The following is a 23607-nucleotide window of genomic DNA, read 5'->3' on the forward strand; positions in this document are numbered from 1 at the left end:
CCAAAACGAACTAATTTTTTAAATCCGGGCCTGATTTTTTTCTAGATTGAATAAATCAGTTGATTGGGTGGTAACATAAATTAAATATTGGTTAAAAAAAATTAATTTTTGTAATAATAGTTTATTTTTTTAAATCTATGGTTCACTTTACCAAACTTTTAATAATTATTCATAGTCAAATTTGATTTTTTTATAAAAAATTAAGTAATCGTGTGGGGAAAAAATAAATATGCCATTTTAATTGCCTATTTGTCTAATTTGTAAAATTCATATTAGAGTTTCCAAAAAGCCTATACAGGGTGAAATTTTTTCTAAGACCCAAACGAACTAATTTTTTAAAGCCGGACCTAATTTTTTTCTAGTTTAAATAAATCAGTTGATTGGGTGATAATAGTGTAACGATTGACCAAAATAAGAGACACATCGATCTGACCGTTCAAAAATTATGACGAATACAAATTTCTGTCAAAATGCAAAACCCACCCTGTATATTATTAAACAATGGGAGCAGACACTTTTTAATGGTCATTTGTTATTCCCCATAGGAGCCTCTATACGAGGTAGGAGTATGTACAGTTCCTCATGATTCACCCTGTATAATTATTTAAAAAATTTTATAAAATTGAAATTATCCAAACGGATTGAAAATTTCAGAACGTTTTTAGTTTTATCAGAAAATCATCAGTGAAATCCTATGTAGAAGTAAGTATTTTCACGTTAATATAATTAATATAAAGAGGTAAAATGTGGACTGTTAAACTGAAAAATGTTGAAACACTTACATCATTAGTAATTGATGTAGCCCCACATAGTAAGTTTAGATCGGGTTAAACTCGTAGATTACATATTGAATTTGTTAAATTTTCAAACGATGTGACACAAGGTCGATAAAAAATTTTTCAGTGCCCAGGCGCTATAGCAAGAATGTAGGCCATTATGGCTTAAGTGACACTTCTACGAAGCCGTAGGACTTGATTTGATAATGCTCAAATATATTGAGCCTTATCCCATAGGCGTAACCAGGGGGGTTTTGAGGGTTATAACCCCCTTTGAGCTCTATACGCTTAACACCATACCCCTCGGAGACTTTCCAGTAGTTGTAACCCCCCCTTTCCAGTAGTTGTAACCCCCCCCCTTAGGATTATCCTGGTTACGCCTATGCTTTATCCTACCCAACCCTGGGCATTTGTACAGAACATGTTCTGTAATCTTGTGATCAGCCTGTCATCTTGTAATCTCACATTAATCTTAACTTTATAATTTTTCATAGTTTCACCGTGTATAATTGTGAAACATCGATTAATAGTTTAATCACCAGTTTATTCAACTTCCGTCAAATTGAATGAATTGCCAAATAGTGTTGCAATACCTAATGTTTTCGTTTACACCTAACAACCTAACTTACTATATAGTACAAATGTGCACATAAAAAAAGTTACAGCCCTTTGAAGTTACAAAATGAAAATAGATTTTTTTCGACATATCGAAAACTCTTTTTTTATTAGAGATTTTTTATTGAAAATGGACATGTGGCATTCCTATGGCAGGAACATCTAAAATAATTACACTTTTATAAACAAGAACTTTTTATAATAAAACGTTTTCATTATTATTTATAGGACCCGATATAAAATTATAAACTCATATAAATCTAAAAAATATTTAAAATGGTATTTATAATGGTATTTATAATATTTACATATAATTAACTTACATAATATGAATTTTTAGTACATTAACTTTAAATTATTTATAAAAAAAATTAAAAAAAGATACGTACAGCCGGGTTCGAATTTGGGACCTCTCGGTCTGCAGTATAATGCTCTACTACTGAGCCACCACCTATCGATCTATTAACTTACTTTAAAATAGAATTTAAATGTCATTGCATTAGTCACATTTTTAAAATAATTTGTAATAAAAAAAATCGATTTATCCATATAGTAGCAGTTAAATATTGCATTGTTAGCTAGTTCTGAGCTATTCTGAAAATTTCAGGTGCCTAGGTAGCATAGAACTATTTTTAAAATGGATTACAAAATTTGCGGATATAGTGACATAGTTACAAAGACCAAGCTAAGTATATAAAAACATTTTAAAAAAATAACTGAAATTTGTACACTAAAAAGTTTATGGGTGTTTTGTTCCCGGTATAACCGGAAGTAGTAAATAGTAAAAATATTTTTATTAAATATATCAGTCTTCGAAACCCCTTCATTCCAATTTTTATGATTCAGTGGCCTTTAGTTCTCGAGATATTTCTATTGGCCGTTTATCTGCCTCACCATATATACCAGGGGTGGCCAAGCTCCTTAATAGTCCGAGCCACTTTTCACAAGTTGAAGTTTTTCGCGAGCCGCAATCAAATACGTATTCAAAAAGTATGTAAAGAAGGTATTTAAGGACTGTTCAAGTATTACGTAACGAAGTGGGGGGGGTAAAAATCTTCAAAAATTGCGTTACGCAATAGTTAAACTCCCATAATAGTGCGTGACGGGGGAGGTTAAAAATCTCACAAATCGCGTTACACAATACTTGAATGCTCCCTTACAATTTTTTTAACAGAATTTTACTTACTGAAAACCGAAATAAAATTACGAAATATTAAAACTTAATTACATTTTTGTTTTCCTTCTTTTGATAATTCTTTACAATTTGGTGGTTAATATGTGGCACTACTTCTCAGTAATTCTTTTAGCTGGTTAGTTAATACTGATAGGTGTTAGGATTTCACGAATTATAAAATGGAATAAAATGCTCCACACAGTTACATTGTTCCTAATATGGAAATAATTCGACAAGCATCCTTTTTTAGGGTACCTACTTGGATTCTGGTACAAATTTCCAAAATTCGGTATTCTGCGTCGACTTATAGTTTTATTTTTGAGCTTGATCGTCTTGCGTCTCTATTAATTTTAATTCTCCAAATGTTGTTTGGGTCATATATTGGTAATAATAAAAAATTCACCTTATGAACTATGTTCATTTCAAATGAATTCAGAAAAAAATGAAGAGACGATTTAACATATTTTAAGTCTTGAAATCTATTTTGGAGTTCGGTCAATATTCCTTCCGGCTTTTTTATATACTCGTTAAGTTTTTCTAGTTTAATATTCTAACAAATTTTTTTAAGTCGAGTAAAATGACTAAAATGTAAAATGTGTACCTAATCCAAATTACAAATTATATCCGTAGCAAGAGTTTACAAAAATCGGTCTGGATTCGGTTGATTACTGACTTTCACATTGCGCTGCTCTTCTGTAATGTTCGTTTTAGCGCAGTTTTAGATGTGTCATATCATTCTTATCTTGGATGGAAATGGAATTTGTTACAAAGTATTTCATGTTTTTTATCATTAATTTAATAGATATTTTGAAACACACATGGAACGATAATAATTTTTTTAAATCATATCTAATACAAAATTGAAAAATAACTCGGGTACAATCGAGAGCCACAAGTAATCCTTCAAAGAGCCGCATGTGGCTCGCGAGCCGCAGTTTGGCCACCCCTGATATATACAAAGCATTGTCTAAAACTGTCTGGATAGCCATAGCTCCCTCTTTTTAGTTCAAGCAAGACTCGTTAATCTCTGACACTTGGTCGTCAAACCTTTGTACCATACCGTATTTTTTTCCAGTAAAATCTAAAAAGTCCTGTTGCCTCTACAAAGACCAACAGTTCCCTTATTGGTAGTTTCAGGATCTCTTCTGCACATTACAATGGCATAGTATGTGTTTGGCAGTCTCTTCTTCCATTTCGTATTTTCTTCATCATGATTCATTCACCCTACCGAGTTTATATGTTTTCTCAAACGGCAATGTCCTGTTGCCATTTCGGTGACCGTTTTGATCTCTCATGCATTGAGGTTCGTCAAATTGTCCGATCAATATTCTTAATTATTTTCTTACTGTAGATTTGTCCTTTATAGCCTAATAAAATAAAAAAAAAGTCAAAATGTAAATTCGTACAGGTTGAAACAAATTTTATATCAAAGTTTAGGTGTATACAAAAGATATTTTCAAAAAAGTATCCAAATCATACAAGGGGATCATTGTTTAAATAATTAAAAAGGGGTCATTTTTGCAAAAGAATTACTTTTTTAACTGCTGATGTCATTCAATTACTAATCAAAGTCAATAGGATTATTTTCTGTAAAGTTGAAAGGTAAATCTTTCACATAAGACTTACTTAATTAAAATTGACCTCCTCTTTATTTAAATAATTGTATATAAAACTATAAAAACACATTTGCAAAAAATTATTTTTAGCGTTTTAAATAAACACTATAAAATATCTTTTTTTACAGAAGAAGTTGTGCTATGTTACCAGTATTAAGCAAAAAAAAATTGGTCAAAAAATATTTAATATTTTTTGAGATATTGAATTTGTTTATTAAATGTTACTATATTTTCAATTGCAAAAACGCGGTTGTTGCCAAAGAAATATTCACCTGAATATGATCTCGTTATTTTGATTTTTATCGATAATTTCGATAAATGTATTTATAAATTCAAATTTCAACGAAACTCCCCCCTAAAATGGCATTTGAAAATTATTCAAATTTGTTTATATTTTGTTTTTTTAATAACGTCGCGGGGATTAAGTATTTTGAAATACCGTTTCGACAATTGGGTTTCTGGGAATTTTTTACTAATTAACAAAATTTTTTTGTCGTTTTTTCTTCTTCTTTTTTTTCCTTGGAGTTATATTACTACGGGCCCTTTTAGGGTTAAATTTCATTAAGAATATTGAATATGTGAGTTGTAGATTCTAGACCTAAAAATATTAAGATTTAACTAAAATCTCTTAAATAAAATGTGGCCACTTACTGAGTTATAGGGTGTTTTATTTATAAATTTAAAAATTATTGTTACCAAGTACTTTAAAACTATTTGACGTATCCTTATCATACTTGGCAGAAAGTGTGGCTATTATACACCCTACTAAATTGTGATTAATAATCGTTTCTAGGTAGTGCCAGAGGCGTACGACAGGGGATAGTGAATGATTAACCCTTCCCAAATTCTACGCCACTGAGTGAATTACTATTTTAGCAAAATTTTTCGATTCTCCAATACTTTGTATGTAAATAACTTTATTGGTATCGATAAAGTCATCAGTGTGCGAGATATTGGAAGTTTAAAATATATGAATTATTAATGAATCAAAATAACTATGCCGTTTCATTTTAAACGTCCAATATCTCGAAAACTAATGACTTAATCGTTACCAGTAAAGAGTATATTATTTACACAAAAAGTATTGGAGAATCAGAAAATTTCGCTAAAATAGTATTTCCCTCAGTGGCGTAGAACTTGGGAAGGGTTAACCATTAACTATCCCTTGTCGTACGCCTCTGGTAGTAGATTGAAACTTTTATTTATCACAATTTAGTAGACTGTAGAGTACTCACACTTTCTGCTAAGTATGATAAGGATACGTCAAATAGTTTGAAAGTACTTGGTAAAAATAATTTTTAAATTTTTAAATAAAACACCCTGTAACTCAGTAAGTAGTCACATTTTATTAAAGTGATTTTAGACCAATCTTAATATCTTTAGGTCTAGAATCTACAACTTGAGATTCAACATTCTTAATGAAACTTAACCCTAAAAGGGCCCATAGCAGTATAACTTCAAGAAAAAAAAATAAAAAGGAAAAAAAGACAAAAAAATTTGTTAATTAGTGAAAAATTCCCAGGAACCCAATTATGGAAACGGCATTTCAAAATATTTAATCCCCGCGACGTTATTAAAAAAACAAGTTATAAACAAATTTGAATAATTTTCAAATGTCATTTTAGGGGGAAGTTTAATTGAAATTTGAATGTATCAATACATTTGTCGAAAATATACATAAAAATAAAAATAATAAGATTTAATACAGGTGAATATTTCTTTGGCAACAACCGCGTTTTTGCAATTGAAAATAGAGTAACATTTAATAAACAAATTCAATATCTCAAAAAATATTAAATATTTTTGGACCAATTTTTTTTCAGTTAATACTAATAACATAGTGCAACTTTTCCAGTAAAATAATATATTTTATAGTGCTTATTTAAAACGCTAAAAATATTTTTTTGCAAATTTGTTTTTAAAGTTTTATGTATAATTATTTAAATAAATAGGGGGTCAAATTTAATTTAGTAAGTCTTATGTGAAATATTTACCCTTCAACTTTGCAGAAAACAATTCTCTAGACCTTCATTAGTAATTGAATGACTTCAGCAGTTAAATAAGTAATTTTTTTGCAAAAATGACCCCTTTTTAATTATTTAAACAATGATCCCCTTTTATGATTTGGATACTTTTTTGAAAATTTCTTTTGTACCCACCTAAACTTTGATATAAAATTTGTTTCAACCTGTACGAATTTACATTTTGTGAAACTAGTTTTTTAGCATCTTTAGCATCTTTAGCATCTCACAGAATGGGTTCTGGGCCTTCAAAGGTTTCTCTCGAGACTTGTTTTACCAACAAATCTGCTCGTTTATTCCCATGCACTTCTTCACGACTCGGCACACATATTGCCACAGCTAGTGTAACGACATGCTTCAATTACTATTTTTTAATTACTAATTTTAATTATTAATTTTTAATAACTTTTCTCCTTAAACGAAATAATACGTCTTATTTAAAATTCACATTTGTTCCGCTCGTAATATGCAGAAACGTATTATAATAATAATTGCCTGCCTAAATCTCTTTTCAGCAAACGAAATACCATATCTAATAAATTACATAGCCAGCCCCTTACATCTAAAGAGGAAAACTCACGGAACGTGGCGCTACATTCTGAGTGAAATAGAAAATGTAACAGAAAAAGATAAAAACTGAAGACGGTATTCAACCCAACGTAAAATAGATTAAACGCAACGTGAAATAGAAAAATTTCTGTCAAAATTTGGTATTTATGACCCTTAAGATAATACCAAATGCTAAAATTTATTGTCCTGTGGATCGTCTCGTATTTTGCCACAAAGTATCGGTAAAGTGACACGCATCAAAGAAAAAAGAGACACGCTTAAGAATCTGCCAACTGGCCAACCGAGGGTACGATCAGTGTCGTGTTAACTTAATGGTCAAACTACGTTTTGTTTTAATTCTTATCATTGTGAGAATTAACCAGCCTACTAATATTTTTACCGCCACCACTGGGGGTGTAACTTTTTTGGTTGTCTTCTTCGGGAATGTAGAAGAATGTCATGGTTGCGGAATTTGAGATAGTGGTTTGGCTGCACCACTAATGAACTTTTTAGGTCAGTTGTAAACAAGGTCAGCGTAGCCTTGATGGTTTCCAATCTCGGATAAAAGTGGCACAAGAAGAAGAAGATTATTCGGGACATATGCTTTGACCCATTTTATCACAAAGTAAATATTATACTACATTCGCTCTCGCGAGATTTTTTTTGAGACATTCGGAATAGGAAACGTACAACACAAAAATTCCTACCTCACACTATTAACTGCTAAAATCAACTCAAATTAACTTAATCTTTCATTAAAAAAAGAAGAATTATTAGAAATAGTGGGAGTGTCTAGTAATCTCATAAAATTTTGTGAAGTTTATTTCTACAAAATATTTTTATTTTGTACAATAAATAATGTTCTCATTTGCTATCAATACTTTATAATCGTTTAAATAAATAAATATTGATTGGCGTAAGGTTTATGTTATTTTTATGTCTGTTTACTATTAATAATATTGGATATGAGCAGGTGCGTTGGTTTTGTAGTAATTTCCAGTCACTTCTGACAACTGAATTTTTCAAAAACGAAATTACTAACGTCAGTGTCAAAAAAAATCTCGCGAGAGCGAATGTAGTATACTAATTTTACCGTCTTGTAGGGTGGTAACTGCGTTTTCTTTCTTTTTCACTATTATACAGGGTGTCCAGAAACTCTACTGACAAACGAAGGCAGGAGATTCCTCATATAATTTGAAGACATTTTAACCCAATTCATCTAGTCCGAAAATGCTTCCTAAGGGAGCTAGAGCTCTTTGAAGATAGCGTCTTGTAATTAGTTTTTCTTAAATACCTCCAGAACGCTTCTATTTAGAAAAACAAAAATTGGTCTTCTTCATGTGCCGTGCTCGATTATCGAACGTTGGCTATCAAATTGGCTATAGTAATTTTGTTAACGGCAGCTCGGAAAAGGGATGCAGAGGATCTGTTATACCATTCTCTCAGGTTTTTAAGCCATGACGTTCTTCTTCGACCTGGCCCTCTTCTTCCGTCTACCTTGCCTTGTATTATTAAATGGAGTATATTATATTTCTCTGGGTGTCGCATAACATGGCCAAAATATTCAAGTTTTCGATTTTTAACTGTTCTGACGACTTCTGTGACTTTTCCCATCCGGTGCAAAACAACTTCGTTACGAACTCTATCCACCCAACTTAATCGTAGGATTCTTCGGTATACCCAAATTTCAAAGGCTTCCAATTTCTTGAGAAGAGTATCTGTTAAAGTCCAACCTTCGACACCGTACAAAAGAGTAGAGAACACATAACATCTCACTAATCTAATTTTAAGATTCAAAGTAATGTTGTTTCCACATAAAAGTTTCTTTATCTTAAAGAATGCAGCTCTGGCCTTCTCTATACGTATTCTAATTTCTTTGCTCATGTCCCAGTTCTCATTTAGATTACAACCAAGGTAGGTGATACTGTTAGTTCTTTCTAATTGTTCACCATAAGCTGTTACTACTTCCGGTTGTATTGGCGTCTTACTGACAACCATCACCTTGGTCTTTGCGGTGTTTAGCTTGAGTCCATATTCATCACACGTTGTGGTAATCCTATTAATCAGATGTTGAAGTTCTTCATAATTGCTCGCAATTAACACCGTGTCATCCGCATATCTCAAATTATTAATATTGACGCCATTCATTTTGATACCACATTGAGCATTATCCACTGCTTTATTGAAAACAAACTCAGAATAGATGTTAAATATTAGTTGGGACAAAATGCAGCCCTGCCTTACTCCTCTTCGTATTTGAAGTTCTTCAGACGTGTCCCAGCCAATCCTGATGTTTGCACGTTGATGCAAGTAAAGATTTTTTATAATGCGTAGGTCTTTATCATCAATACCCACTTTCTGAAGAATAGCAATCATTTCCGTATGTTTTACCCGATCAAAGGCCTTCTCAAAGTCAATGAAACACATATAAACCGGATGTCCGACATCGCTGCATCTCTGTACCATAACCTGAATACTAAACAGTGCTTCTCTGGTCCCAAGGTTATTGCGGAATCCAAACTGTGTATCACCAAGCTGTTCTTCTATTTTTTGGTACATCCTAGAGTGCAAAATTCGTAGAAATATCTTTAAAACATGACTCATCAAGCTAATGGTTCGGTAGTCACTACATCTTTTCGCGTTTGCTTTTTTAGGTATCGTCACAAAAGTCGACAGCAGCCAATCCGTTGGTATATAGCCAGTTTGATAAACTTTATTAAAAAGATGAAGGAGAGATCTTTTACCTGAATTTTCGAAGAGCTTTATTATTTCATTCGGTATTTCGTCTGGTCCCGTCGCTTTTCTGGTCTTTGCTAATCTTATTGCTTGTTCAATTTCGTCCATAGTTATGTCAGGTCCTGTAACTATTTCGTTAATTTCAAGCTCGGGCCTTTCATCATTAAACAGTTCCTCAATGTATTCTTTCCATCTGTCTATTTTATCCAAATCAGTGATAATCAGTTTTCCGTCTCTATCAACGATGTTATTTGCATGTTTTTTGTTCTGACCGGTGAGTTCTTTTATTTTTTTATACATATTAAATGAATCATGTTTTCTCTGCAACTCTTCAATTTCTAAACATTTTTTTTCAAAGTATGTTTCTTTTGCCGCTCGTATTTTAGTCCTTATCTCTTTATTAATGCGTTTATACATTTCGATGTTTTTATTCTTAAATTTGCGTCTTTTTTCCATAAAATTCAAAATCTCATCGTTCATCCACTGTTGCTTCTTTTGATTTTTCTCTTTGAAGTTTGGAGTTGAGTTGCTTATAATCGTTTTGATTTGGTTCCAATGATCCTCGATGGATTCTTGTTGTTCGCTATTCTCAAAATTGCTCTCTAAATTGTTTGAAATCCCCTGACTGTTGTTTCTAATAAAATCGGTATCCAGTTTGTTAGAGGATCGTGGTTGTTTTATCCGTTTAAGTTTTAATTTTATTTCGGCTAACAATAGATTGTGATCAGATGGCACATCGGCGCCAGGATAGGTTTTTACAGACTTTACTGCATTTCTGTAACGCTCACTGATGGTTATGTAGTCAATTTGGTTTCTTCCGATATTATTGGGGTATCTGCTGGAGATTTCCACGTATATAATCTCCTTTTAGGTAATTTGAAAAAGGTATTCATTATACATAGATTATGTTCTTTGCAAAAATCTGCGAAATAGTCTCCCCTTTCATTTCTATCGCCCAGTCCAAAATTGGTACACATATTTATCTTCCAGAGATAAATCGATTTCATCCATTGTGACCTATGAAAGATGTCTCTTGTTTTCCCAAAAAAATTTCACCACATTCGAGTTATTTGAGATTGAAGGTTCTCATAATTCGGTTCTAATAACTTTCAAAGTATCAACTTTCCAAAAAAAGTTTATAGAATAAAATTTACTCAGAATTATTGGTCAATATATCGACTTCCATAGTTGTTTTGATTAAAAATATTTTCAACCCCTAGACGGGGCTGTTTTCACCCCCAGGCCAAAAGCCCGCTTTGGCGTAGGGTAGATTTTGACAAAGGTTAAAATCTACCGTACCCTGAAATCGACCTTGATTCTCAAAATTCCACGAGAAAATTTTGATTGGACAGATTGGACTATAAGATATGGCTGTTCAAAATTTGCATACTCTCGTGATTAGGGACTCGTTCAAGCCGTTTCAACTACAGACCTTTCAAAAATAACCACTTTGAACCGACCAAACTTACAGATAATAGAAATAATACATATGTAAGTAAAGTAACTTGTGAAGCGGTAACGGTTAATTTCATTTAGGATGCTAGTTAGGGGGTACTTTTCACGATTTTTTTTACCAAAAAAAGGCACCAACTTTATTTTGAGTGTAACTTGCTTACTTTTAATGGTAGAAACTTAAAAAAAAACAAAAATAAACAAGTTATGATGAGTTTTCCCCGAAAAGTGCTTTTCGTGGGTTTCTAAACGTGTTTTTGTTTGTTGAAAAATGGACATATGCACTCGCAAGTAACTCGAAAAGTATTGACTTAGTGAAAAAACTCTATAACTTTTTCACACCCGAGAAGGGCTGAAACTCACCCCTAGGGCAAAAGCACATATCAGCATATCACTTTTTATTTGGCAGGTTACAGGTTAGCTAAGTGTATGCCAAACTTGATGTCAAGCGAAGCGCTTCTTTAAAATTCGGAAGTTTTGCAATATTTGATTGTGAGTGAATGGACTAGAATCGGTATTCGGTATTCGATCCGTGCGTGACCATGGTGGGGGTACCTAGAAACGATGTCAGCGTGAGTAGTGGCGAACATGACATTTTTGGAGCTATCTTTGTAATGTCATTGGCATTGTTGGTATAACAAATTTTATAAAAAATGGTAAATAAATGTTATCTATTTATCACATGTTTAACGTCAATTTGTGAGACCCTAAAAAGGTCAGGACCTCGCTTTTTGACCCTTCCCTTCGTTATCGAACGTATTCGCTTCGTATCTGTTTAGTGTACAGATAGCGAATAATCGATAACGAAGCGAAGGGTCAAAAATCGAGGTCCTGGTGAAGCTAGGTGTTGCGTCAGTCATGCACGGAGCGAATACCTACAAACTATTTGTTATGTGTTTAGGAAAGTAATATACATACCGATAAATTATTATGAATACTATAAATATTTACAAAAAAAAAACAACGATTACACCATCAGAGAACAAATATGGTTCAGTTTAATAAGAGAAATAAGGGTTCGTACAATTATGGGATCAAAGTAATACTTATCGACAGATGCAATAAATGACGTCAAAGTTAGAATAAATAAAATATGGAAAAAAGAATGGAAAAATATTACAAGCATGTCAAAAAATTTATATTTTTCTTTACATCAAGAACTTCCTCCGCCACCTGAATACATATTTAAATATAACCTGCCAAAGCAAGATATTTCTACTATCGTCAGATTAAAAACTCGACACGGGAAATATGAGGCACATCTGCACAAATTAGGAATAATTAATTCATCAGTATGTTTTTGTGATGTTTCGATTAGAGATTTAAACCATATTTTCTTGGAATGCAAAATTAACGAGAGATATATAAATACACAAGTTTATTTTCCAATTAGTATAGAATATCTACTAAGTTGTCATAAAATGGAAATATTTAAATTACTCATAAACTACTTGAAAGAAACAAATATAATAATTTAAGTGAAATGCGTATAAATATAACAAAACTAATAAATTGAGGTAAAAATCAAATAAAAATCTGTGGCTAACGGACTCGCATCCAAGCCATTTTTTCACACACACACACAAAGTAATACTTACTGCCATTTTTATACCTACCTACGATTGGTAAGTTTTAAATTTTACAAGATAATAAAATATTACTAATATTTCTGGTAATTTCGGTATTGTAAAAATTTTTTTTCGGCTCCTACTGGCGCCTTTTGAATACGGCGCCGGGCGCTCCGCCCCCCTTCGCCCTTATGGACGGCGCGGGCCTGACCACAGCTACTTTTGTTGTACATGAACTGTTTAGCTCTTGCTTTGCACGTCAATTATTTCTCTATTATATATTGCTTACGTCGGTTATTTTTTATTTTAGATTTTTCCCAGAAGAACCGAGTGGAAATTATAAAAACGTTACCTACATTTTCATGTAAAAAACAACGACCTATGAAGAAGAATAAACGAAGTCTAAACTATGAAGATTCTGCTTGCCCTGAAGATTTCTCTGGCATAAATAATTTAAACAAAAATAAAATCGTTAAGACTGAAGAAAGGTTTTACAAATGTAAATTTTGTCTTAAGCAGTTTGCTACAACAAATCGTTTGAAAATACACTTGAGAGTGCACACTGGAGAGAAGCCGTACAAGTGTGAAATTTGTTCTAAGGGGTTTACACAAGCAAGTTCATTGAAAATCCATTTGAGAGTGCATACTGGAGAAAAGCCGTATCAGTGTGAAATATGTTTTAAGGAATTTCGTCTAGCAGACATTTTGAAAACGCATTTGAGAATTCACACTGGAGAAAAGCCTTATAAGTGCGAAATTTGTTTTAAGGAATTTAGTCAAGATGGTGACTTGAAAAAGCATTTAAGAATACACACTGGTGAAAAGCAATACAAGTGTGAAATTTGTTTTAAAGAATTTTGTCAAGAAAGCAATTTGAAACGGCATTTGAGAGTGCATACTGGAGAAAAGCCTTACCAGTGTGAAATATGTTTTAAGGAATTTCGTCTAGCAGACAGTTTGAAAACGCATTTGAGAATGCACACTGGAGAAAAGCCTTACAAGTGCGAAATTTGTTTTAAGGAATTTAGTCAAGATGCTAACTTGAAAAAGCATTTAAGAATACACACTGGTGAAAAGCCTTACAAGTGTGAAATTTGTTTGACGCAGTTTAGTCAAAATGGACATTTGAAAAGTCATTTAAGAATACACACTGAAGAAAAGCCTTACAAGTGTGCAATTTGCTTTAAGCAATTTACTCATTCAAATGGTTTGAAACAGCATTTGAGACTGCACACTGGAGAAAAACCTTACAAGTGCGAAGTTTGCTCTAAGCAATTTACTCAACTTGGAAATTTGAAAAGGCATTTAAGGATACACACTGGTGAAAAGCCTCAAGCGTGAAATTTATTTTAAGCCATTTAGTCAAGGAAAAAGTTTGAAAAAACATTTGAGAGTTCACACTGGACAAAAGCCTTACAAGTGTGAAATTTGTTTGACTCACTTTAGTAAAGCAGGAACTTTGATATGTCATTTAAGAATACTGTTACGCGATTGACTTTACCATTTATTTTTAGTTTTAACCACATTTAGATTTAAATAAAAATACTTAATTAATATTATTTTATTTACAAACACTAACTATACAAACCAATAAACACTTATTATAATTCATTTTATACGTTACCACGGCTTGATTAAAGACTAAATTAAAACATTCCCAAACTAAACAATAATTGATGTAATTATGATGTCCATGTGGAGACCGCTTCCGTCTGGAAAAATTTCTGATTCGGTTTCTTTGTGGATTCCTATTCAAAAATGTCCCCTTTAAACAAATGCAAAAGATGAGGTTTTTTGCTCCGGAACATATATTTTTAAGTTTTGTCGGTCATTCTGAGCAAGAAAGGGATCTTGTAAATTTTCTCAAAAATTGATAGTTTTCGAGTTATAGGCGGTTTAAAACCTGAAAAATGCGAAAATACGCATTTTCGAGGCTTAAAAACTCATATTCAAATTAGTATTTTTGAGGTTGCCAGATACTTAAATTGAAGACTAAATATTCAGCTTCCAGATTCTGAAGAGTGATCGCGTCTAACTTTAATTTATACGGTTGTTTTTAATTGTTAAATATGCGTGTTTATCCGATTTTTTTGCCGGTGCGGCGCGCTCCGTTTCAAAAATCTCCTATTTTCCCCCGAAAAATATTTTTTCTAGATTCTTTGGGACATTCTAAATAAAATAAGTTTCTTGACATTTTTCTCAAAAGTTAATAGTTTTATTAAAGTTATAAGCGATTTAAAATCCGAAAATTCGTTTTTTTGTCATTTTTCGGATTTTAAATCGCTTATAACTTAAAAACTATTAACTTTTGAGAAAAATGTCAAGAAACTTATTTTATTTAGAATGTCCCAAAGAATCTAGAAAAAATATTTTTCAGAGGAAAATAGTAGATTTTTGAATCGGAGCGCGCCGCACCGGCAAAAAAATCGGATAAACACGCACATTTAACAATTAAAAATAACGGTATAAATTAAAGTTAGACGCGATCACTCTTCAGAATCTGGAAGCTGAATATTTAGTCTTCAATTTAAGTATCTGGCAACCTCAAAAATACTAATTTGAATATGAGTTTTTATGCCTTGAAAATGCGTATTTTCGCATTTTTCAGATTTTAAATCGCCTATAACTCGAAAATTATCAATTTTTGGGAAAATTTACAAGATACCTTTCTTGTTCAGAATGACCGATAAAACTTAAAAATATATGTTCCGGAGCAAAAGAACGTCATATTTTGTATTTGTTTAAAAAAATTATTTAAACAATTTCTGCCCAAAAATTCCGCACGGCACCCTTCAGATTTGTTTAAAGGGTACATTTTTGAATAGGAATGCACAAAAAAAACGAATCAGAAATTTTTTCCAGACGGGAGCGGTCTCACCATATGGACTATACCGCGTACGTACATACCAAAATACGCCGACTACGTCAAATTTACAACTGCTCGCTGGTTAAAAATCATTCTCTCATACCTGCTACGCCTATGATCTTGAATCTTCCAGTATTTTCGATTCATCCATGCAACAATAGGGAACTTGCATAAAATTTTAAATTCGAAAAAATGCTATAAATCACAACAGAACATATATTATTATATATAAAACATATATCACAAAAAAAAAGTTTTTTTTTTGTCTTTTGTTTGGCCCCTAAAGATGATTGAAATTTCAAATTATAGCAGCCAGCCCAAAAGGCGCCTTCATTGGTTGTGACGCCATATCATTGTAGTAATGGATGTCCTCGCCATTAATTCATTAGATTTGGCATTCGTTTTGACACTCACTTTTATAAATATTTTGATAGGTGCTATTTCTGACTAATATTTGAGTGTTTTTGTTAAGACAATTTCGATTAAGTGTTTTTGTTAAGACATTTTTAATTAATAGTTGAGTGTTTTTATTACTTAAGACAATTTTTTTAAAATGGCAGAAGAGGGTTTTTCTAAAGACCAGTCTGATAACTTACCTTTAGTAAATATGTGTATGGTGGCCACATATTTTCAAAAGGGTGAAATTTTTTCCGTTGGAGATGCTCGGGGAGTTAAAGCTGATAAATAAGTACATAATATGTATGTAATATTATACGCCATTTTTTATCGACAGGTAATCCAATAAATATTTTATTGGGGTTTTTAATAGTTGTACTTTTACAAAATGGAACTAAACAACAATTATAGGGTTTTCTTTTATTTTTCATAGTAAACCTTTCCGTTCTTTCAAAAACTCTATCACACTCCAATCTCAACAAACTGGTATATATTATTACAATGACATATCATAAATGTCATTAAAATATAAATATAACCATAAACAAACATAACTAAAATATATTGATGTGACGTCACGGGTCGTTTAAACTGGCTTAAATACACAACAGATTTTAAATTTGCACTTGTAAGTTTTTGAAGCGTGAAATTTTGAAAATATCATTTTTAAACAAAACTGAACATTATTATGTAATAAAAAATGTGCAAATTCCTTATTTAGTCAAGATAGACATCTATGCACACCTTCATGACCCGGTCCCCATATTACCACAGATACTTTTGTTGTACTTAAACTGTTCTTACTGTTGTACTTTCCGTTCCTTCAAAAACTCTATCACACTCCAATCTCAGCAAACTGGTATATATTATTACAATGACATATCATAAATGTCATTAAAATATAAATATAACCATAAACAAACATAACTAAAATATATTGATGTGACGTCACGGGTCGTTTAAACTGGTTTAAATACACAACAGATTTTAAATTTGCACTTGTAAGTTTTTGAAGCGTGAAATTTTGGAAATATCATTTTTAAACAAAACTGAACATTATTATGTAATAAAAAAATGTGCAAATTCCTTATTTAGTCAAGATAGACATCTATGCACACCTTCATGACCCGGCACCCATATTACCACAGATACTTTTGTTGTACTTGAAATGTTTAGCTCTTGCTTTGTAAGTCAATTATTTCTCTATTATATATTGCTTACGTCGGTTATTTTTTATTTTAGATTTTTCCCAGAAGAACCAAGTGGAAATTATAAAAACGTTACCTACATTTTCATGTAAAAAACAACGACCTATGAAGAAGCCTAAACGAAGTCTAAACTATGAAGATTCTGCTTGCCCTGAAGATTTCTCTGGCATAAATAATTTAAACAAAAATACAATCGTTCAGACTGAAGAAAGGCTTTACAAATGTGAAATTTGTCTTAAGCAGTTTGCTACAACAAATCGTTTGAAAATACACTTGAGAGTGCACACTGGAGAGAAGCCGTACAAGTGTGAAATTTGTTCTAAGGGGTTTACACAAGCAAGTTCATTGAAAATCCATTTGAGAATACACACTGGTGAAAAGCGTCACAAGTGTGAAGTTTGTTCTAAGGAATTTCGTAGTGCAAGTAATTTGAAAATACATTTGAGAGTGCATACTGGAGAAAAGCAATACAAGTGTGAAATTTGTTTTAAAGAATTTTGTCAAGAAAGCAATTTGAAACGGCATTTGAGAGTGCATACTGGAGAAAAGCCTTATCAGTGTGAAATATGTTTTAAGGAATTTCGTCTAGCAGACAGTTTGAAAACGCATTTGAGAATGCACACTGGAGAAAAGCCTTACAAGTGCGAAATTTGTTTTAAGGAATTTAGTCAAGATGCTAACTTGAAAAAGCATTTAAGAATACACACTGGTGAAAAGCCTTACAAGTGTGAAATTTGTTTGACGCAGTTTAGTCAAGATGGACATTTGAAAAGTCATTTAAGAATACACACTGAAGAAAAGCCTTACAAGTGTGCAATTTGTTTTAAGCAATTTACTCGTTCAAATGGTTTGAAACAGCATTTGAAACTGCACACTGGAGAAACACCTAACAAGTGCGAAGTTTGCTCTAAGCAATTTACTCAACTTGGAAATTTGAAAAGGCATTTAAGGATACACACTGGTGAAAAGCCTTAAGCGTGAAACTTATTTTAAAGCATTTAGTCAAGGAAAAAGTTTGAAAAAACATTTGAGAGTTCACACTGGACAAAAGCCTTACAAGTGTGAAATTTGTTTGACGCACTTTAGTAAAGCAGGAACTTTGATATGTCATTTAAGAATACTGTTACGCGATTGACTTTACCATTTTTTTAATTTTTAACCACATTTAGATTTAAATAAAAATACTTAATTAATAATATTTTATTTACAAACACTAACTATACAAACCAATAAACACTTAATATAATTCATTTTATACGTTACCAAGGCTTGCTTAAAGACTAAATTAAAACATTCCCAAACTAAACATAAATTTATGTAATTATAAAAAAATATACCGCGTCCGTACATACCAAAATATGCCAACTACGTCAAATTTACAACTGATCGCTGGTTAAAAATCATTCTCTCATACCTGCTACTCCTATTATCTTGAATCTTCCAGTATTTTCGATTCATCCATGCAACAATAGAGAACTTGCATAAAATTTTAAATTCCAAAAAATGCTATAAATCACAACAGAACATATATACTATTATGTATAAAACATATCTCACAAAAAAAGTTTTTTTTTGTCTTTTGTTTGGCTCCTAAAGACGATTGAAAATTCAAAGTATAGCAGCCAGCCCAAAAGGCGCCTTCATTGGTTGTGACGTCATATCATTGTAGTATTGGATGTCCTAGCCATTAATTCGTTAGATTTGGCATTCGTTTTGACACTCATTTTTATAAATATTTTGATATAGTATTTTTACTACAAAAACGTTATTACGTCGGTCAAAATTTTTGACGTAAGAGAACTGTCAAAACATTAGAATGTGACTTTTCATTATTGCTATGTTTATTATAAATACGGCAATAATGAAAAGTCACATTCTAATGTTTTGACAGTTCTCTTACGTCAAAAATTTTGACCTACGTAATAACGTTTTTGTAGTAAAAATACTATAGTTGCTATTTCTGACTAATATTTGAGTGTTTTTGTTAAGACAATTTCGATTAAGTGTTTTTGTTAAGACATTTTTAATTAATAGTGGAGTGTTTTTATTACTTAAGACAATTTTTTTAAAATGGCCGAAGACGGTTTTTCTAAAGACCAGTCTGATAACTTACCTTTAGTAAATATGTGTATGGTGGCCACATATTTTCAAAAGGGTGAAAATTTTTCCGTTGGAGATGCTCGGGGAGTTGAAGCTGATAAATAAGTACATAATATGTATGTAATGTTATACGCCATTTTTAATCGACTGGTAATCCAATAAATATTTTATTAGGGTTTTTAATAGTTGTACTTTTACAAAATGGCACTAAACAACACTTATAGGATTTTCTTTTATTTTCCATAGTAAACCTTCTTTCCTTTCCCTAAAAAACTCTATCAAACTCCAATCTTAACAAACTGGTATATATTATTACAATGACATATCATAAATGTCATTAAAATATAAATATAACCATAAACAATAGTATATTGTGCAACAAGTGCAGAAAGGTACTAATTTCTCACGAGTTTGAAAAGTTGCGGTACGAGCGCAAGCGAGTGCCGCAATTCAAACGAGTGAGAAATTACCTTTCTGCACGTGTTTCACACTATACTTTTTCTACAAGCACAGTTTTTCCTAAAAATAAAAATCACAATTTCCAAACGACGATTAATTATAATAGGTACCTATGTGATAAATTTTAAACTGTATTTAATTAATACCTACTAATCAATTTAAATTCCTTATACCTAAATAAATTGCACAGAAATCAGTTAAAAAATTAATGCACTGCCTTAATTTGTTTAAATTTAAACAATTATTACACATTATTGACATTATATTTATGCAGTCACGGATTTACACAAAACCTACTTCATTCGACGTCTCTTGCACAGGTTGCTAAATCCTTATTGGTTATTTGATAATTATAAAATGTTTAATAAAAATAAAATTGTAAAATAAAACAGTTGTAACATCCATAATTTAGTTTCTATGCTATAGTTAAATATAATAATTGTCTTATAGGTTATATATTGGTCTAAAGTTTAACCACGGATGTAAACAGAATATAACGTTACTCAGAATGAGGTAGTCAACTGTGCAGAAAAGAACTTTGCGGCACAGAAACGTCACTTTGCGGCACAGAAACGTCACTTTTCTGCACACTAATGTCAAATATCTTATACTGTGAGAAAATATCAAGTTTGCTAACATAAAACCGTGCAGAAAAGTGCACTTTGAATAGTGGTTGTAGAAAAACATAAATAAAATATAATGATGTGACGTCACGGGTCGTTTAATAGTTAATTATGATATAAGTGTTAAAAGTACACGTTTAAGGCACGCATGTGAAAGTTTGCAGAATTAGCGATAGCGAGTTCTGCAATTCACATGAGTGCCTTAAATATGAACTTTTTAACACGCATATCATACAATATTTTTTCTACAAACGTAATTACAGGACAATATCCACAAAAACTTTTACTTGAACGTGACTGACATTCCATTTTTATATTTTTTTGACATTACATCAAAATTGTCGATACGGTCAATACGAACTGCAGTGCCTTAAAAATATTTTAAAGCACTAGTGCCTTAAAGTAGCATTTTTAACGCTCGTATGGAGTGCTAAAAATTGCATTTTTAACACGGTTGTAAGTTGCAAATTCCTTATTTAGTCAAGATAGACATCTATGCACACCTTCATGACCCGGCACCCATATTACCACAGCTACTTTTGTTGTACTTAAAATGTTAAGCTCTTGCTTTGTAAGTCAATTATTTCTCTATTATATATTGCTTACGTCGGTTATTTTTTATTCTAGATTTTTCCCAGAAAAACCGAGTGGAAATTATAAAAACGTTGCCTACATTTTCATGTAAAAAACAGCGAACTATGAAGAAGGCTAAACGAAGTCTAAACTATGACGAAGCAATATTAAAATATTCTGCTTGCCCTGAAGATTTCTCTGGCATAAATAACTTAAACAAAAATACAATCGTTCAGACTGAAGAAAATCTTTACAAATGTGAAATTTGTCTTAAGCAGTTTGCTATAACAAATAGTTTGAAAATACATTTGAGAGTGCACACTGGAGAAAAACCTCACAAGTGTGAAATTTGTTTTAACATGTTTAATCGGAACAGTAATTTGAAAAAACATTTGAGAGTGCACACTGGAGAAAAGCCTTACAAGTGTGAAATTTGTTTTAAGGAATTTTGTCAAGCAGACAGTTTGAAAAGGCATTTGAGAGTGCACACTGGACAAAAGCCTTAAAAATGTGAAATTTGTTTGACGCAGTTTAGTGAAGCAGGAAATTTAAAAAGTCATTTGAGAATACACACTGGAGAGAAGCCTTACAAGTATGAAATTTGTTCTAAGGGGTTTACAGAAGCAAGTAAATTGAAAATTCATCTGAGAATACACACTGGTGAAAAGCCTTATTAGTGTGAATTTTGTTCGAAACAATTTACTCAAGGTGGACATTTGCAAAAGCATTTAAGAATACACACTGAAGAAAAGTCTTAAGTCATTTAAGACTACACACTGAAGAAAAGCCTTACAAGTGTGAAATTTGTTCTAAGCAATTTAATGAAGGTGGACATTTGAAAAGGCATTTAAAGATACACAGTAGTGAAAAGCCTTAAAAGTGTGAAACTTGTTTCAGGCAGTTTAGTAAAGCAGGAACTGACATGTCATTTGATAATACTGTTACGCGATTGACTTTATTCTTCATTTATTGTTATTTATATTTTTAACCACGCTTACATTTAAATAAAAATACTTAATTAATATAATTTTGTCTGATTATGTCTGATTAGTTTGAATTGTTCGCGGTTGTAAGCTAACAACAAGAATTCAAAGTCAGTTCTCCAGTTATGTCATGCGATGCGCGAACTCGGACGTATTTGCGCTACGGGAAGATCTTATCTTGTTATTTATGGTATCATAGTTACCACGGCTTTATTAAAGACTAAACGAAAACATTTACAAACTAAACAAAATAATGTATCTAATTATAAAAAAATATACCGGGACCCGTACATTTCAAAATACGCCGACGACTTCAAATTTACAACTGATCGTTGGTTAAAAATCATTCTCCTTATAATATACCTGCTACTCCTATGATCTTGAACCTTTAATGTATTTATAAAAAGTTGTCTTTGATTTGTATAGTCGCATAAATTGAATAGATTATAGTCGTGTAGATAATAGGTAGACAGTGGCAGCTCGTCAGTGGAGGCAAGGGAGGCTTAGCCTCCCCATAAATTTTTTACTTACGCTACACTGTTTTGTTTATTTTGATTCGCGAAAAACAACAAGCACTCTTACTATTACACAAAATGTAAATTCCACATTATCACTATATATCCATAGAGGTCCGGACAAAAAATCCCCACAAATTATCCCTGGACAAATAATCCCCACAAATTTTTTTTTACAAAATATCCCCACAAAAAATCCCCAAAAATTATTTACTGCCGAATAGTCTTCTATAAGTCTTCCCAAAATTTTACCAAATTTCGAATTCCAATTCCATGCTAAAAACTTCAAATTTTACATGACAAAAGAGTGAGTTTTTTAAAAAATTGTGAAAAATATGGGGAATGAGCTAAGACCCCGTTCTCATGACAGGCGCTTAACGCGCGTTTTGATAACGCGCGATTACAACTACATACATTTTACTGAAGATCGTTCACATGCTTACGCGCGTTTTTGGTCATTAAGGTGCGCGTTGGCATGTGAACGGTCTTCCGTAAAATGTGTGTAGTTGTAATCGCGCGCTATCAAAACGCGCGTTAAGTACCTGTCATGACAACGGGGCTTTAGCTCATTCCTCATATCTTCCACGATTTTTGAAAAAACTCAGACTCTTTCGTCATATAAAATTTTAAGTTTTCAACATGGAATTTGAATTTGAAATTTGGTAAAATTTCGGGAAAAAACGGGAGAACTATTCGGCAGCAAATATTTCTTGGGGATATTTTGTCCAAAAAAATTGGTGGGGATTTTTTGTCTAGGGATAATTTGTTAGGATTTTTTGTCTTAGCTTCATATCCACATGCACGGAGTATTAGCATTAGAACGCATGATTGTGGTCTCAGTTTTTTCATTATTATTGTAGTCCGTGCCCTGGGTTATCCCGAGATGTATGAACGGAGTCTATCAGTCGGTAAGCCTCCGTGCAGCGCAGCAGCGTTTAAGGAGACCCGGTCTACCAACAGTGCCATCACACGCTGCCCGGAGATTTAGAAAGAGAGGGTGGAAGCTTCTCGCCTCCGTTACTCGCATCTCGGGACAACCAATTTTAGAGCCCTGACTACAAATAATGAAAAAACTAAAAGTGCTAATTTTGTTATGAAATTTGGTATGTGAGGTCATTGATTAATAACTACAGTGGGGTGTATCGAACACAGTGAAAATCCTCTGATTTCCTATTTCTATTGCAGGCTGATCCTTACATGCGCCTAACAGCTTAAATAAAGCTCTATTATTAGATGCTTGATCACACAACACTTTTGGTGTATACCCAATATTTTGCAATTTTGAAACAACTTCAACTACAATGTTTTTTAAGTTGTCGCTATGTATTGGACCACCTGTAGCAAGCCGCGTAGCCTTATGTAGCAAGCCGCGCATCA

The 23607-nt window shown here is 32.2% G+C and overlaps 1 protein-coding gene across 6 annotated transcripts in view; it reads left to right on the plus strand.

The window, feature by feature from the left end:
* The window catches only part of LOC126888230 (zinc finger protein 239-like), a 73878-nt gene that overhangs the window by 27769 nt on the left and 22502 nt on the right, over positions 1–23607 (plus strand). For 2 of the 6 annotated variants that reach the window (XM_050656297.1, XM_050656296.1), the window contains exon 5: positions 12818–14063. The exons of 3 other annotated variants lie outside the window; for them this stretch is intronic. In XM_050656297.1, the coding sequence (XP_050512254.1) occupies positions 12818–13848 (1031 nt within the window). In that variant the 3' untranslated portion in view covers positions 13849–14063. Of the gene's footprint in view, positions 1–12817; positions 14064–17011; positions 18174–23607 lie in introns of those variants that run through there. One more of the 6 variants, XM_050656298.1, reaches the window with a different exon arrangement.

Source organism: Diabrotica virgifera, chromosome 7 (assembly GCF_917563875.1).
Source record: "Diabrotica virgifera virgifera chromosome 7, PGI_DIABVI_V3a".
Taxonomy (NCBI): domain Eukaryota; kingdom Metazoa; phylum Arthropoda; class Insecta; order Coleoptera; family Chrysomelidae; genus Diabrotica; species Diabrotica virgifera.